The 18,385-nt window shown below is 36.7% G+C and overlaps 1 protein-coding gene across 1 annotated transcript; it reads right to left on the reverse strand.

Moving 5' to 3' along the window:
- Positions 1 to 859: 859 nt before the first annotated feature.
- Positions 860 to 15,296, reverse strand: LOC119190454 (lactase-phlorizin hydrolase-like). Its single transcript, XM_037442417.1, is given in 12 exon segments — positions 860 to 1,222; positions 1,835 to 2,505; positions 2,825 to 2,964; positions 3,255 to 3,306; positions 11,280 to 11,434; positions 12,152 to 12,365; positions 12,368 to 12,389; positions 13,169 to 13,257; positions 13,260 to 13,476; positions 13,934 to 14,604; positions 14,846 to 14,985; positions 15,253 to 15,296. Coding segments are annotated over 12 exon segments (2,748 nt in total). The 5' UTR covers positions 15,282 to 15,296; the 3' UTR covers positions 860 to 874.
- Positions 15,297 to 18,385: the final 3,089 nt, after the last annotated feature.

Consider the following 18,385-nt stretch of genomic DNA (forward strand, 5'->3'; position numbering starts at 1 on the left):
TTCTATGGTGCGTCTCCGAAGTTCTAATTTAAGATTAAAAGTCAATTGTTAGATAACGATTCGTGTTCTAGAAGCCAAAAACAATCCCCTGTTGCTAGATCGATAAAATGGAAAAGTACCAAAATGGTATTTGTCTGGATTATATTATTTTTAAATAATCTATATCTATACCTACTATTAAATATACAAAAGCAAAGAGTTTGTCTGTTTGAACATGTTAATCTCAGGAACTACAGAACCGATTTCGATTTTTTTCACTAATAAGAAGCTACATTACCCCTGGGTGATATAGGCTACTTTTCAAAAAAAAAAATACGCGGGCGGAGCTGCGGGTAAGGGATAGCTTAACATAAAATTATTACAGTCGCCCACACTACACTTCCACTCAATATTTTCTGTATCATTGTTATTATAATATTTATGTCATAATAACAAACACGTAATATCAAGTGGTACTTAAAATTTCAATACCTACAAGATAAGATAAACCCCCCCGTACATTGTATAAAATATCATCCTTTAAGTCCTCTTCATATGTCTTAACTTTATCTACAGATATCCCAATCGTTTCTGGTGGTATAACTGTCTTCAGCATTCAAATAAATATTATAGCTTTGCATTGCCGTTCATACAATATGAGTACAATACAGTATCTGTCGTCTAGAGTGCAGCATACGTGGTGTGAGTTCACTATCAATAAAAGTCCAATTATCATAACCATCTGTGATGATTTTATGATTTTTAGCATGGATTACCTTTATTTAGGTTCCTAATAGCAAATATCGCGAACGATAATTTCGATTTAACACAACACTATACTAGCATCTATCACTTTATCGCTCTTAAACTATCTCTAAAATATCTCATCGATACATTAGTTAAAGGCTATACAATATATACTTGCTAGACTTACCTTAATTCGTGGATGCGATCCGGTCACCCAATCAGAACTGGCGTAGGTCATAACACTAAGATCATCATTAAACGATGGGATTGCGTATTGACCAATAACTGACTCGTTTCTGTACGTCAAATGGGTGGAATAGTGGTTGAGGCCGAACAAGTCAGATGTACCGCGAAGGTAGGCAATTTCTTCAGGAGTGAATTCTGGGAGCCGGGAGCGAGGGTACCCTTGTTCAGCACTTTTCTCAGCTATCCTGTCTTTAACAATTTGAGGATAGTCACCGGACTCAAAGAAAATGGGATGAGCGTACATGCCCCACTGGAAAAAAAGCATATAAATCTCTGGAATAAATAAAACCGTGTAAATGGCTGATTTACTAGTGTCGTACTCAAAATAGCTTGCGCTGTGGATGTTCATATAGGGAAGTATGTATATCATAAATTATAAAGCTGATACTATTATATACTATTAAATTATTATTATAGTTTTGAAGACACGGACTATTTTCGAACTTATATTCTACTACAACGTAACAACGTATTGTGAATTTCTGTTTTTTTTCTATTTTCACATGGTTATGTAACTAGGAAATAAGCAATAAATTACGATAATTCTTGACTAGAGTATTTCTTGAAACCATCAGCTGATAACTGAAGTAATCAAGATCTAATAAGAACTTTGCACATATGTAAAAAATATAAAAATTTTGGCTGTGTATTATAGGTGAATGATAGAAGAATGATATGATGATGATGATAGATGAAGTATTTAGAAATAATAGATGGATAATCTAAGAATGAGATTTCTGAAGAAGTTATTGATAGAATTTTAATTAAGGTTTCCTGGTTTAAATCCAACTTCTGGAACTCGACAGAAGTGAGTAACTTTTTCTTTAAATGGCTGTAAACATTTATACATAATGCAACTCACATCAAACATGTTGGCTTCTTCAGCAGCTTTTATATCTTCCTCACTATCACTATTAGGTTCGTATCTTTCAGCGCTGATGGTTATAAAAATAGTTCCATTTTGTTCCGGCCTATACTCTTCATCGTAGATGTGGTAGGCTTTAGCATGGGCCAAAAGCAAGTTCTTGCCACATATATAATCTCCCAAACCAGACATATTATACAATGGAGCCAAAGTTCCCCATCCATATCCTTGACGACAAACCTCTCGCGGCTCATTCATAGTAATCCAGTATTTAACTCGATCACCAAACAGTTCGAATAATACTCGTGCGTAGTCCGTATACCAATCAATGATATTCGGGTTGGTCCATCCACCCAACTCTTGGAGATTCTGGGGTAAGTCCCAATGGTAGATCGTGATCATGGGTTGTATGTTGTATTTCAGTAATTCATCGATCAGATTGTTGTAGTACGCAACACCAGCTTCGTTGATTTTATTAGCGTAGGCGGTTGGGAATATTCTGGTCCATGCGATCGAGAACCGATAGAAATCGATTCCTAGCTCTCTCATCATTTCTACGTCTCGTTTGTAAAGGTGGTAGGAGTCGTTAGCGATGTCGCCGCTTGAACCATCGGCGATGGGACTTGGTACCATGTGACATGTTTTGTCCCAAATACTCTCAGATTTTCCTGAAAGGGAATTATTTACAATGGATATTATGAAGAAAAAATGGACACAAAACTGTGCTTGCGCATTGCAACTACCTACAAGAACGAACTATGTGGTGATACCTACAATTAGTGCTTGATAACGGTAGGTAATAGACAATGCGGTTTTACGTACCACTATGACCTTCTTAGGAGGAGGAGGATCTTCTTCATCTTTATAGGAGAGACCTAATAGTAAACTTTATAACTTTTCAATACGTTTATTTATTGGGCTTAAGGAAATTAATTCACTTTTTTATAGAAACTTTGAAGGTTTAGACTGAATATAGAATCAACTCACCATCTTTATTCCAAGCGCCTTCTATTTGATAAGCGGCAGTGGCTGCACCAAACAGAAATCCATCTGGAAATTTCCTTGGTGACTGGCGAGCATCAACAACTTTACTCTCTACCAACCCGCCATAACAAGCGAGAAGAACGCTAAAACAATTTGTATTTAAATAACCACAGTATGAAGAACAAAATGAGAATTTTCAAGCTATCCAGAAAAACGAAATGCAAAGATTATTATTGTAATAAAATACAAAAGTAACATTATTGCAAATAATAATGATTAACACGATATATTTAATATTTATAAAAGTGCAAATAAAACATCCGGAAATTAAAAAATACAATGCAGACATTTTATTTAAATTTAAATATAAAGTGATGTTTTTATTAAATTTTCATAACACATTTGGTAAAACTTAATATAAAATAATACCAACACGAAATATTTAATGTTAAAGAGTAACATATTCCTTGGTCGTTTTTTTCTCACTCAGTTAGGTTTGAGATAGATGTAGTATTTATATTTATAGCTTATCAGTTTTCAAGTACTGGAATATTGTCATGATGACACAGATGACCAAATTTCCTAATATTATCAATGTTTTTGTTTAGGTTCACTTTAGTTTAAGTAATAGCGTATACGGACTCTTAATTATGAAGTTGCACATATAATTCCCACATTTATGATTCGTTTTTTTTCGGGCTAAAGTTTTCCGTTATAAAGCCACGCTATGTTTTTCTCGGGAGCCTATGTCCTTTCCAAAGTGTCAAACTATCTCCATACCAAATTTCATCTAAATCCGTTCGGTACTTTTTGATTTTACCGCGTTCAGACAGACTGACAAAGAGGTTGGGGCACTTTGTTTAATAATATATATATTTTTTTGAGAGGAACAAATTCAACAAGTCATACATAATTGTTGTATAACTTTAACCGTTTAGCTCTCAAAACTAATACATTTTCCTGTCTTTGCAACATTTTTCATTACTGCTCTGCTCCCATTAGTTATAGCGTGATGATATTATAGCCTATAGCCATTCTCGATAAATGGGCTATCTAACACTAAAAGAATTTTTTAATTCGAACCGATAGTTCCTGAGATTAGCGCGTTCAAACAAACAAACTCTTCACCTTTATATAATGATATAGATTAAGAACAGAAGGAAGTCAGTCTAACAGTGTTTTCATCTCAATGTTCATCGCATTAATAAATCAAAACATCCGTCACAAAGTGGAGAAATAGTATTCTGAGACAAGATATCGCTTTTGATTTAATATTACAAAGCACGAATAAACACCAACACGCCTTTATCCCTGAAGAGGAAGGCAGAGGTGCAAACAGTCCTGTGATGGGGAGAGTCTATCAGACGCAATTTGACTTCGCACTGGTACTGAGGAGTAAGTATGCAAGTTCTCTCGCGATGTTTTCGTTCGCCGTTAAAGCAAGAAATAATTCACAAGTATACACGCATAATTTTAGGAAATCAGAGGTGCGTGCCTTTGGATTTTGAACCTGCGGACATTCGCCTCGAAAGTCCGTTCCACTCCTAACTAGGCTATAGCCGCTGCTGATATTGTTTTAATAAAGAAAAAATGTTACCAATTCATATACAATTAAAACTGGTCAATCTGGTCACTCGCATTCAAATTAAACGCATAGATTTATTGTCAGCTAAATAGTGCAGTTATTTGTGTTTCTTCTACTTATTGGCATAATATTTTTATCGGAAATGCGATAACATTATCACTGACAGCGTTGTAAACTAATTTCTAACTGTCGCCAGTATTATGCTTATGAACTACTTCTTCACGCTTAGTTTAAACAACAAATTTATCCATCCCAAATGGTAAGTTGAATGCTGTCCACACCGTGTTGACCGACGACACAAAAAACACTCCTGTTTATCCTCCGTCAATCGACACAATTATGCCGGCCTATTTGAAACCGGATATATACAGGCTGATCCCCTAACACAACAAACATAGGCCACTATGGCCTGTTTTACACTTGTTTACGGTGCTCACTGCCCGCTCGGATACAAGTATAATAGCATAAACATAACCATTACAAGACTTCTCTGGTATTTAAGTACATACAAATTAGTTATTGGTATTGAGCGGATAAAACTAAAATACCCTTCATAACGAGCAACATTCGAGAATTTTAAGTCAGTGTATCCGTCACGGATGTATTTAGTCCAGTCATGTCTTAAATCTTGCAGTATTAAAACTTTCTTACATCTAGTTTTATTGTTTATAGAATATTATTTTATTAGTTGAACGGGTAAGATATGAGTGTCGTTTGGACATAGTTAAAATGTAGTCAGTATGTTGTAATGTAAAATATAAATAACTTATTTAGCGGGAACACAGACCTCCACCATTAGCTTCTATCCATCCTAATATGGGATCAATGAACATAATAATAATAAGCCCGCAGGGGCGGCTTTGTGGCGAGCCGACGGTGAGTGGCGACACGGCGTTCCCTGATTCCATGGGGGCTAAATGAGACCCCCTGACCCTTGGCTTGCCTTAACTGGCCGGCTAGGGGTGGAAGTCGCAAGAGCTAAGAACCTCAGCTCTAGGGTGGAAGTGCTCAATCTGCGTAATAGCGAGGAAAGCCGCTCCGGGACGCGACAGCGACCCGCGATGGTGAAATCGGTGCACACCTCTCGACACCCTTAAGCCACCCACACCGGTGTTGCGTCCTTACCTTACGCCACTTATGGGATGCCCATCTAGTGGGGGGCAAGTCACCGTCTGCCTTGAATACATAAGATAGAGACATTTTACTTGACAAGCGTCCCGTTGTCTCAATCAATAGCCCAGCAACCAGTCCAGCTAGATCCCATCCATAGACCCAGTATAATCCCCATATTTTCTGCAATAGTCCCTGCACCTTGCAAAGCGCTGTCTTTGGCTGTATTTCCTCCATAAGTACAGACAGAGAGAGTACTCGCAAGGTCGTACTCGTATCTTAAAGGGGCCTCTACGTGTTGGATCTATGTCCCCACGCAAGCCTTCCAAAAGGACCGGCCCTTTATTTTATTTTTTATTATTAGGTACAGTTACGGACTACAAACTAAACAAATGATATATCAATATTACATTAAAAGCAAAATGAGTTTGAAGCCCTATTACAACTATACCCAACAATTAAGTTAATTGGTAGCATCACGCAAAATTCGGAATGATTAGTCTAGTTACTTAGTTACAGGTTTTAAATAGGGATTCTTTAAAGGAAGCAAAACTAATGTTAAAAATGTCAAGTTTTGTACAAACGTTATTATATAACGTGCTCATTCTGGTAAAGGGATTATTTTGTGATACATTGTTGTTGGGTGGTGGTACACTGAACATTTGTTGAACACGCACTGACCGAGTCGGCAACTTGAAGTACAATGGCTCAACCATATTACAGTCAAGCGTTCCATTAACAATTTTGTGAAGAGTACAGAGATCAATTACCTCCCTCCCAAGGAAACCATATGAAATTTCTGTAGCCTGTCGGTGTATTCAGGTATTTTGCGTCGAAGACCACATTTTGTGCACAATGATCGAACAAATCGGCGTTGAATAGATTCAATTTTATCTTTATGTGTGCAGTATATCGGGGACCAAATGGGCGAACAATATTCTAAAGTGCAACCTCACTAAACAGCAGTATAGGGTTAAAAGTGACGAGATGTTCTTGAATGGTTTACCGACGCGGAGAATAAATGATAACATATTATTGGCTTTGCTACATATCCTGTCATAATGATCCCTGAAAGATAGCTTCGAGTCAAATAGCACTCCAAGATCTCATATAGTGTTGACTCGCTTTAAAATTACTCCATTTACATCATAATTATTAAGATAAATATTATTATTTTTTGAAAACGTGATTATTTTGCATTTGTTTATATTTAACTTCGTATCCTTAACCTTACACCATTCAAAAATAACATTGATATCGCGCTGCAGGGCCACACACTGATCATAACTGTCAATAACTCTAAAGATCTTTATGTCATCCGCATACGCCAGACATTCACTGTCGATAATGTTCAACAAATCATTGATAAACATTAAAAATAGCGAAGGATCCAAGTCAAAGCCTTGAGGCACACCTGAGGTAGCCAAGAAGGGCACCGAATCGTAACCATACAGCGCTACAAGTTGAGTTCTATTCATAGGATAGGATCTAAGCCAACGTTGTAGATCACCGTGAATACCTAAGTGATCTGTCTTGAGCAGCAATATCTTTTGATTCACTCGGTCGAACGCTTTAGAGAAGTCGCTATAAAAATAATCTATCTGTTTTTATTAAAAGCTTTGCATAAAAAGTTGGTGTAGAGAAGGAGGTTCATACACGTAGATCTCCCAGATACAAATCCATGTTGTTTACTGCTCAGAAGACATTTGACATGATTGAAAAAGTGACGATAGATCAGACTTTCAAACACTTTAGCAAAGCAGCTTAGTATGGAAATAGGACGACAGTTGGTGACGTCATGAGGGTCGCCTGCCTTATAGATTGGGGTAATATTTGCTATTTTCCATAAAGAAGGAAATACTCCTTCACTTAAGGATTTGCTGAAAATTAGAGACAGCGGCCCGGCCAAAGCGGAAGCACAAAAACGAATGAATACCGGCGGTACACCGTCAGGACCTGCGCTTTTACGAATATCGATGCTATTCAAAAGACGAAGAACATCTTCTTCGCGGATTTTTAACTTAGTGACGGTAAATGACGATGGAGGAAAATCGGGTGTATAAGATAAGTTATTGTTATCCTTATAAGTGGAACAAAAATAATCTGCAAACAGATTGACTATGTCAGATCCAGTATTAGCGATTCTATTCATGTAAAACATGGAGTTGGGAATTCTGTTAGTAATGCGCTTATTCTTCGTATGTCTCCAAAAGGCTTTAATATTAATTTTAATGTCTTCCTCGATACTAGAGATGTAACTTTTAAAACATTCAGTCATAGCATGTTTCGCTCTTGATCTAAGCATAGAGAATGTGTCATAATCACGAGGATTTTGAAATCGTTTGTAGCGAGCATGGTACTTAGCCTTGTTTCTGAGAATCTTTTTGAGAGCACTGGAAAACCAAGTAGGATACCTATGTGATCTTTGTATTATCTTAGGGGTATTTTTATTAAGCGTAGCGGTCAGTATATTGTAAAAATTTTGAACGAAATCATCACAATTAAGATCTTTGACTGACTGAGCCCAATCCTCATTAAGGAGATCTTTAGCGCACTCAATATAATTAGTCTTGCGAAAGTTGAGTATTTCAAGCGAAGAACAAGTTTTTAAAAGGGGAGTTTCATCAGTGAGTGTAATTTCTATGGGGGGATGATGAGCATCCAGGCGACTAATTGATAATATTATGCCGTGATTTCCCGTAGGAAAGATACAACATAATAATAATATCAGCCCTGTATTATATACTTGCCCACTGCTGAGCACGGGCCTCCTCTACTACTGAGAGGGATTAGGCCTTAGTCCACCACGCTGGCCTTGTGCGGATTGGTAGACTTCACACACCTTTGAAATTCCTATAGAGAACTTCTCAGATGTGCAGGTTTCCTCACGATGTTTTCCTTCACCGTTAAAGCGAACGATAAATTCACAAAGAATACAAACATGATTTTAGAAAAGTCAGAGGTGTGTGCCCTTGGGATTTGAACCTGCGGACATTCGTCTTGGCAGTGCGTTCTACACCCAACTAGGCTATCACCGCTTGAACATACTTTTACATAATATTTATTGTGAACATTTTTCGGCATAGTTATTAAACGGCCGCCTACCTAAAATCAGTTCCTTTTGAGCGATTCAAACCTGGACAATTGAAATAGAACCTACGAAAATTGGTACCTGACCTGGTAATCGCCACTACGATCTCCTAAGATCGTATTAAGAAATCAATCTTATCTTTAATTACAATCTCAAGTAGACATTTAATATTGAATTTTTTAATAAACAAAGCTTAAGTTGTCAAAAACCGTCATATGCTATGACTTAATATATAATTTGACATGTTTTCGATATCAGTATATTTAATAGCGATGACGTTAAAATTCTGACTTTAATTTGACAGCGTCTCAGCTGATATCGATAGTGCGACATTAGATTGCATCTATTATAGTACAGCCCTATTTCTAAAGCAAATAAGCCATTAGGTACGCGGTGACTAACTTCTCAACCTAACCCCTTTTAGAATACAATCTTGAAGATATTATAAACTACATTGCTAGTATCAGGGCCCTTATTCTGCATGACAGTGTAAACGCGTAACGCGGCTGTGTCATGTTATCTTCGTGAAATGTGCTTACAATGGTATTGTGTATGCCAAATCCTATAGTCCTAAACGTGACGCGTTGCGTTACGTGCTTGTTACGCACTATGAAACTAACGTGTGGCATAGAGAATAAGGGCCCTGGATATTTGTATCCGTCCGGATAGCGAACTACATACAGAAGGTGTAAAACCCGTCATATTGGCCCACGTAAGTTCCGGGATCGGCCTGTGTATATCCGGTTTCTAATCGGCCGGATACTCAACGATTACTCGCCTGTCGACTTTATCTGGTCCTCACTCTGCGTGCCATGAGATGCAGCGGAGTCACTATGCCGTGCTTGAATAAAAAAAACAACAACTTATTGTCATTCAAATTCTAGATCTAACTTGTAGAAGTGTTTTTGATAAACAAAGCAAGCTAAACATCGCCTGCAAATTAGAACTCTCATTACATTGTGGTGAAAATGATTTACGCTACAAACATTGCGCATTTAAAACTTGTAGATATTGAAACGCTGTGAATATAATTTATTTATTTTAAACACGTAAAGCCGTTGGCCCTGCGTCTGATCTCTCTCCAGTCATGTCGGATTGTCTCACCAGACTGTGTGAGTGAAGGAACAGAGTACACCTGTGTATTGCGCACACACTTGTGCACTGTAATGTCTCCTGCATATTAGGCTAATCTCCGTTGAGATTTGATATCTTGCGTAATACAAGTAAAATTTGAACTTCACAAGGTAATGTGTATTTTATTATGCACAAATCAGCCTTATATGGCGCATTCCATATTCCGTTAACAATAATATTTATTAATTTTATAATGATTTCTTAGGTTTACGCGAATGTTAGACATTGATAAAATCCAATTTACTATGGAGTTAGAATACAATAAATCTCTTGCTTTCTTAGATGTTTTAATCATCCGTAATCCTAATCAGACCTTAAGTCATACTGTGTATCGGAAACAGACCCATACTGATACATACTTGTATTACCATATGTAAGAGGAGTCACCGACGAGATTGGATACATCCTGAAGCGTGCTTCAATAAAAACTTATTTTAAGCCGCCTAAGAAGATTAGTCAATTTTTACCACCTGTCAAGTGTCATATACCTCTACAAGAACCGGGAGTATACAAAATAGATTGCAACTGTGGCCTCTCTTATATCGGGCAAACAAAAGAAATATAGGGACCCGCGTAAAAGAACATATAGCTAACGTGAAACACCGACGCTCGACGAAGTCTGCAGTTGCTGAATACTCTGAAGGAGGCGCCAATCATTATCTGCGACTAGACAAGCCACAAATCCTCGCCAAAGAACACCGATTCCTGCCTAGGATGATTCGCGAGGCTATTGAAATTAAAAAACATCCTAATTTCAATAGGGAAGATGGTTGGAAGCTTGCACAATCCTGGGATCCAGTTCTACATTTAATTAAATCTGAACCCAAGAGACCGGCTCATTCTGCGCAGATCGGACCACCAAGAGTAAAATTTTTAAAAAGTTGTATAATTGTAAAATGTAGGTAGATATTGTAACTTTGACTTTACGGTTGAACAACACCTCAGTCCTCCCCCGTGATCATGAAGGCTGCAGTCTTCGAAACGAAGGGAGAAAATTAAAATATAAAAAACCGTGATAGAATCCGAAAATTAGTTAAATTTCAATAAATTCATTTTTTTGACCCCACTGCACTTGATGGTAAGTGGAGTGGAGTCCAAGTGAATGTCGACTGATGAGAGACGAGTACCCCTCGACAGTCGACACAACAATGCCGGCCTGTTGGAACCGGATATTCACAGGCTGATGCCGGAACGCGACACACACACACATATGGCGGGTTTTAACACCTTGTGTATGGTGGGCGTTATCTTGGCAGATATAAAATATATTCTTCTATCAGCAATCTACGTACACGTAACAGTCTTCTGAATTTATACTTGGTTTGTTTAGTTTAAATATAAATATAGAGGATTTTTCTTATGGCTCTATACTCAGACTATGTAGATTATAATAACTTAAAGAATTTTTAGAATCACTTCGCACGTCGAATTATCCAGGGATCAAACTCAAAAGTTTTGAAACTAATGATGCAATATATAGTATAAATCTGGTACATAAAATAAAAGAAACATTGTCAAAGTATAAAAATATATTTAATGTCCTTCTTCGATAGTCATAGCTGTCAATTTGGGTTCATAATCCTTGTCCAAGGTCTTCGTGCGCAGGATCTCTTTGTAAAGGAACGCTGACTTGCGCGGGGTGCGCGTGCGTTCGGGGCTGTTGTAGTCCACCTCGTAGAGACCGAACCTTTGCCTGTAATTTGTATTAAAAAAAACTGTACTTTATGACTAAAGAGATAGTGAAAGAATACTGTGAGTGTAAATGCTAGAATAGAGGTGACTTCATAATTTATACTCTAGATGTAACAGTAGACGAGTGGACTTAATTTGTGTGGAATATAGGCCCAACCTAGACTCTTTGTCAATAACGTTGACTTTATCTTGTCCTGCTCCACTTTAGGTTCGGTGTGGTACTCTTCGTGTTTGTTGCAGGAAAGGTTTTGATATCCAGTCCCCTTATCTAAGTAAATCTTATCTTACTAATATTATAAATGCGAAAGTTAGTACAAATGTTTGGATGTTTGTGACAAGTACACGCAGAAACGGCTGAACGTATTTAAATGATATTTGGCACACGAGTATATCATGAACTGCATTAACACATAGCTATTTTTTATCCCGTGATTTTATACTATAGAATTTTTCTTTTTTATAGATGGCGCTGGCGTCTTGCTGGTTGCGCTTTAAATCGCTTCAGTGTTTTAGGGCCTATAGTAGGAAAGGCTGGTCACGCGGGCGAGGCCGCGAGCAATACTTAATTGTTAAATACAAACCACATAAAGTTTTACCGGTCATGGAATGCACACAGAAACTTTGGGTAAACTACTTATATAACCACGAGGGGACTTGTCTCCGCCAGACCAACAACTAAAGGAATTTATTACTTAAAAAAAGGTTATTATATACTCACGTATAGCCTTGCAACCATTCAAAGTTATCCATTAGACTCCAAGGAGTGTAGCCTCTTATATCAGATCCATCATTAATGGCATCCAGAACAGCACCTAGATATTCCTTGAAGTGATATACTCGGTCATCGTCTTCTAACCCTTCATATGTTGCGTAACCGTTCTCAGTGATAAAAATCGGTACATTGTTGTAGCTTTCACTTATTTTCCTCAAAGGTTGTAGAATCCCCACGGGGTTGTCTAAAATTAGAAGTTATCTATTTACATTGATAGAAGATTTCTGATTTTTTTTAAGATTTAAGCATGCATCCCCTATACTCTGACACCGACCTACTGTATCATGATGGGTGATGTTAACTATTTGACGATTTCTCGTCGTTTCCAAAGGTCTTCGTATGTAAGCAGTGGTGGTACAAAGATGTCGTACGATTCTGTCTCTCCGACGTTTTATTTTAAGATTAAAAGTCAATTGTTAGATAACGATTCATATTCTAGAAGCTTAAACAATCCCCCTATTTTTAAAAGTAACAAAAACCATGTACACCTACTATTGTATAAAACTGAAGAGGTTTTGTTTATATGAAAGCGCTAATCTCAAGAACTACTAATCTGATTTTTAATTTTTTTTCGCTATATTATTCCGGAATGCTCTAGGCTACTTTTGAAAAAATTCACGCGGGCGGAGCCGCAGGCAAGAGGTAGTTTAACATAAAATTATAAAAGTCACCCACACTACTCTTCCTCTCAATATTTTCTGTATCATTTTATTAGAATATTTATGTAATAATAACAAACATGTCAAGTGGTGCTTTAGATTTCAATGTCAACAAGATAAGATAAACCCCCCTGTATATTATATAACACATTACCCTTAAAATCCTCTTCACATGTCTCAATTTTATCTACAGATATCCCAATTGTCACTGGTGGTATAACTGTGCCCAGCATTAAAATGGATATTATAGCTTTGCATTGTCTTTCATGTAATATGAGTACAATTCAGTACTTGTTAGATTTACCTTAATTCGCGGATGGGATCCAGTTAACCAATCAGGACTGGCGTAGGATATGATACTAAGATCATCATCGTATGATGGGACTTTGTAGTACCAATAACCGACTCGTTTCTGTACGTCAAATGTGTGGAATAGTGGTTGAGGCCAAACAAGTCAGAGGTACCGCGAAGGTAATCAATTTCTTCAGGTGTGAACTCTGGGAGTCGGGAGCGAGGATATCCTTGTTCAGCACTTTTCTGAGCTATTCTGTCTTTCACAATTTGAGGATAGTCACCGGACTCAAAGAAAATGGGATGAGCGTACATGCCCCACTGGAAAAAAACATATAAATCTCTGGTTCTCTAGTGTACTCAAATAGCTGGAGTGGTGAATGTTCGTGTGGGCGCGTATGTATATGACACTATTATGGGTATGTATATTACAGAGCTAATATTATAACATTTTTACTATAGTTTTGATGACGTCGACTATTTTCGAACAGATAAGTTAGGCAGATAAAATAGGATAACATGATAATTCTGGAGGAGAGGACTTCTTAAAACCATCAGCTGATAACTGGAGTTATCAATATATGATAAGAACTTTGCACAAATATAAGTAAATTAGATTTTTTTCTTGCATACTAGAAGGGGGTGACATATCTAAAGACAATTTTGGTAGAAATTTAATTAAGGTTTCTTGGTGTAGCCCCCAACTACTGGAACTCCACAGAAGTTAGTGCCTTTTTTATATAAAAAGTAGTAAACATTCATATATAATGCAACTCACATCAAACATGTTGGCATCTTCAGCTGCTTTTATATCTTCCTCACTATCACTATTAGGCTCGTATCTTGCAGCGCTGATAGAAATAAAAATTGTTCCATTTTGTTTGGGCCTGTACTCTTTATCGTAGATGTGGTAGGCTTTGGCATGGGCCAATAATAAATTCTTACCACATATATAATCTCCAAAACCGGACATAGTATATAATGGAGCCAAACTGCCCTTCCCATAGCCTTGACGACAAATCTCTCGCGGCTCGTTCACAGTAATCCAGTATTTAACTCGATCACCAAACAGCTCGAATAATACTCGTGCGTAGTCCGTGTACCAATCAATGATATTTGGGTTGGTCCATCCACCCAAATCTTGGATATTCTGGGGTAAGTCCCAGTGGTAAATCGTTATCATGGGTTGGATATTGTATTTCAGTAATTCATCGATCAGATTGTTGTAGTACGCTACTCCAGCTTCGTTGATTTTATCAGCGTAGGCGGTTGGGAATATTCTGGTCCATGCGATCGAGAACCGATAGAAATCGAGTCCTAGCTCTCTCATCATTTCTACGTCTCGTTTGTACAGGTGGTAGGAGTCGTTAGCGATGTCGCCGCTTGAACCATCGGCGATAGGACTTGGTACCATGTGACACGTTTTGTCCCAAATACTCTCAGATTTTCCTGGAAGGGAATTATTTGCAATGGATATGAAGAAAAATGAACACAAAATAGTGCTTGCGCATTGCAACTACCGACAAGAACAAATTATGCGGTGATACCTACAATAATCTCTCCATACGAGAATCTACAAGTAAACTTTATAACTTGGCAACACATAAATTTATTGGGTTGAAGGAAATTAATTCATTATTATATGAAATTTGAAACTCTGAAGGTTTAGACAGAACGTAAATCAACTCACCATCTTTATTCCAAGCGCCTTCTATTTGATAAGCGGCAGTGGCTGCACCAAACAGAAATCCATCTGGAAATTTCCTTGGTGACTGGCGAGCATCAACAACTTTACTTTCTACCAACCCGCCATAACAAGCGAGAAGGACGCTAAAACAATTTGCATTTAAATAACCACAATATTATGAAGAACAAATGAAAATTTTGAAGCTATCCGGAAAAATGAAATGCAAAAATTAATTTTGTAATCTAATACAAAAGTAACGTTATTGCAAATATTAATTGTTAACACGAGACATTTCAAATAAAATCTCCCGGAAAAATAAAAAACATGATGGGGATAAAACTTTTGAAATTGAAAATAAATTATTTTTTTTATGATACGTTTGCTAATACCTAATATAAAATAATACCTACACAAAATATTTATTGTTAAAGAATAACATATTCCTTGGTCGTTTTTTTCTCACTGAGTTAGGTTTGTGATAGATGTAGTATTTATATTTATAGCTTATCAGTTTTCAAGTACTGGATTATTGTCATGATACGCAGATCTCCAAAATTCGTAATATTCACATAATATACGATTATCTCCCTTCTCTAAACACGAGTGCTGGCACTCGTGCGTCGCTGTCACACAAAACTTCCTGCGTTCTTGTATAGTTGCGAGGTGTTTGGAGAAGGAAGATAATTGTATATTAGGTGAAAATGCGGAACGATTGCGTATTAAACGTTCAATTTTGTAGTTTAATTGAAAAATCAAAAGAAAAAGAAACTTTTATAAACAAGCTTTTATTACTAGTTAATGAAAAATAACTAAAAAGTTAAAAATAAATTAAACACGATAAATTAAATATTTGCGTTTTTATATCAGATTCATTTTTTATAAAAAAAAGCGTGTTATGTTTTTGTATTGTGTTTTTTCGGTTATGTAGCCCGTAGTACCTACGCTCGCAATGCGTTGTATTGAGCACTTAAAGATGTATGCTGATTATCATCTAGCACCTTAATAGTCATTAAAACGAATAATACTAGCCCAAATTCGATGAGGTTGTATCGCTTAACTATCGAGTGCCTATGGCCATTTACAAACTCCAACTCCATCATCAGACCCTGCTTAACATTTAGCCAAAGTACTCGTTAAGACAAATCATACGAGCTCAAATTTGATGGGGTTGAGTCACTTAATTACCAAGTTCCTATGGCCACCCTCGAGCTGCATCATCAAACCCTGATTTTTAGCAGCAAAGTATTAGTTGAAGTAAAATCCGTCTCTCTTACATTTGATACCTATATTGGGTTGGTTGAACAAAAATATGTACCTGATCCGCCATTTTGTACGTGCGGCCATCTTGGAAATTAGTGCTTTTTATAATGTCTTATAGAAGTTAAGCTCATTCATTTGATGCCCATATTGGGTGGGTTGTTTTGAAATATGTACGCCGCTATTTTGTTACAGCGGCCATATTGGATTAACAACAAAACTAAATTTATATGATTGCATTGTCACGCGTAATTAAGATACATGTCAAATTTCCACTCACTCGAATACTGGGATGTGGGTAAAATTTAGCTTGCAAGATTTGATTACGAACACCGGGACAGGTGAAACAATATATAAGCTTGTAAAAACATCGAGTTCTCTATAATTATAATAGACCAGAGTATTGCAATAACCCTCTATATATTCACAAGATTCACCAGCACTAGCACATCTTCATCTTCGACAGAAGACATGTTATCGTGTCAAAATCGGACAGCTGAAAACCGTCACCTCTCGCGGCGCCCAGCGTCACATCCGTGCTTCAACTTTTCTATATGTTTTAAAAAATTACGACGGCGCACAGTCCGTACCATATCTGCGCCCCATGTTTTTTCTGTGTGCCCTGCGCCTTAGTGGTAATCCGTACTACTATATAAGAACAAATTGTTAGACTATTTTATTTTATAAAAAGAAACAGATCCATAGAACAATCTATAGAATATTATATACGCACCTGCCTCCATCCTCTCTACACTACCCCAATTTTAACTGGGAGAATGCTCATGGTATTAAGTACACAGTATACTATGTGTACTACAAAGTGTAAAATAAAATAAATAAATATTATGAAACATGATATGTATAACGATCTAATTAATATGAACAATCAATTCAAGACCGTATTAAAAGCCATTTCGGCGCCATCCATTCAGACATTGATGTAACAACAATACATCTATGAACACAAAGCGAACGTTGCCAAAATGCTTGGGAATCTATTCATTACCTATCTGATCCGTGGCAGATTATTACATTACAAATCTACACTCCTTACTCAATACAATACCTCATTCTATCCTAGTATTTGTTTTCAATATAGTGAAATGATTTCTTATGTTTACGCGAATGTTAGACATTGAAATAAAAACTAAAAACTATTTAAACGGATTTTATCGCGGTTTTTTTATATTATTATTTTCCATGAAGGCTGCAAAGTCTTCGAAACGTCGGGAGAAAATAATAATATAAAAAAAACCGCGATAAAATCCGTTTAAATAGTTTTTAGTTTTTATTTCAATGTTCAATATAGTGAATCAATTTGTATTTGGAACGCAATTTTGAATAAGGAGCGATACATTATACAGGATCATTTTGACATGAGGTTACTAAATGACACCACATGTATATGTTTTTGAAAATACAAACCACAATAAGTTACTCGGAACGTAAATCTCGAGTAAAAATGTAAGTTTCAAACAGAATAAAGAGCAATGAAGGTAGTTATAATTTTACCATAAGCCACAACTGATACTCTAAGAGAATTCATCGCAGCGGCAAAACCACATTTACATTTAGAAAAACACTCACGTGCACTCTCATTAACACAAAACGACAAAATTATCAAAAAAATAGTGAAGTAAAACTGGGATTTTTGGTGAACATATTCATTATTCATGGATGATTTTTTGGCATATTGGTAGCAACTAGCAAAGGTAAAGACGAGTATATGGGATCATTTACTATAGAAATGTCAAAATCACTGTATACATTGAGTTGTAAATGATAGTATGATAATGTGGATGGATAAATTTGTTGTTTGAACTGAGCATGAAGAAGTACTTGGCAAGCATAATACTGGCAACAGATATAAACGAGTTTGCACCGCTGTCAATGATAATGTTATCATTTCCGATAAAAATATTATGTCAGTGAATGGAGGAAATAGAGAGAACTGCGCAATTTAGCTGAGAATAAATCTATGCGTTAAATTTTAATGCGAGTAATGATTAGCTTTAATTTTATATGAACTGGAAAAATTTACTTTTTTTTTTATTAAAACAATATTATGGTAAGCGGCGAAAGCCGAGTTGCATGTGGAACGGATTGTCGAGAAGTATGCACGTTCAAATCCCAACGACACACACCGCTGGCTTTTAAAATGATGTGTGTCTTATTTGTGAATTATTGCTCACTTTAGCGGTGAAGAAAAACACTGTGAGGAAACCTGCATATGTGAAAAGTAATCGATAGGAATTTTGAGGGGGTGTGAAGTCTACCAATTCGGAC

The sequence above is a fragment of the Manduca sexta genome, chromosome 24 (assembly GCF_014839805.1).
Source record: "Manduca sexta isolate Smith_Timp_Sample1 chromosome 24, JHU_Msex_v1.0, whole genome shotgun sequence".
In the NCBI taxonomy this organism is placed as follows: Eukaryota; Metazoa; Arthropoda; class Insecta; order Lepidoptera; family Sphingidae; genus Manduca; species Manduca sexta.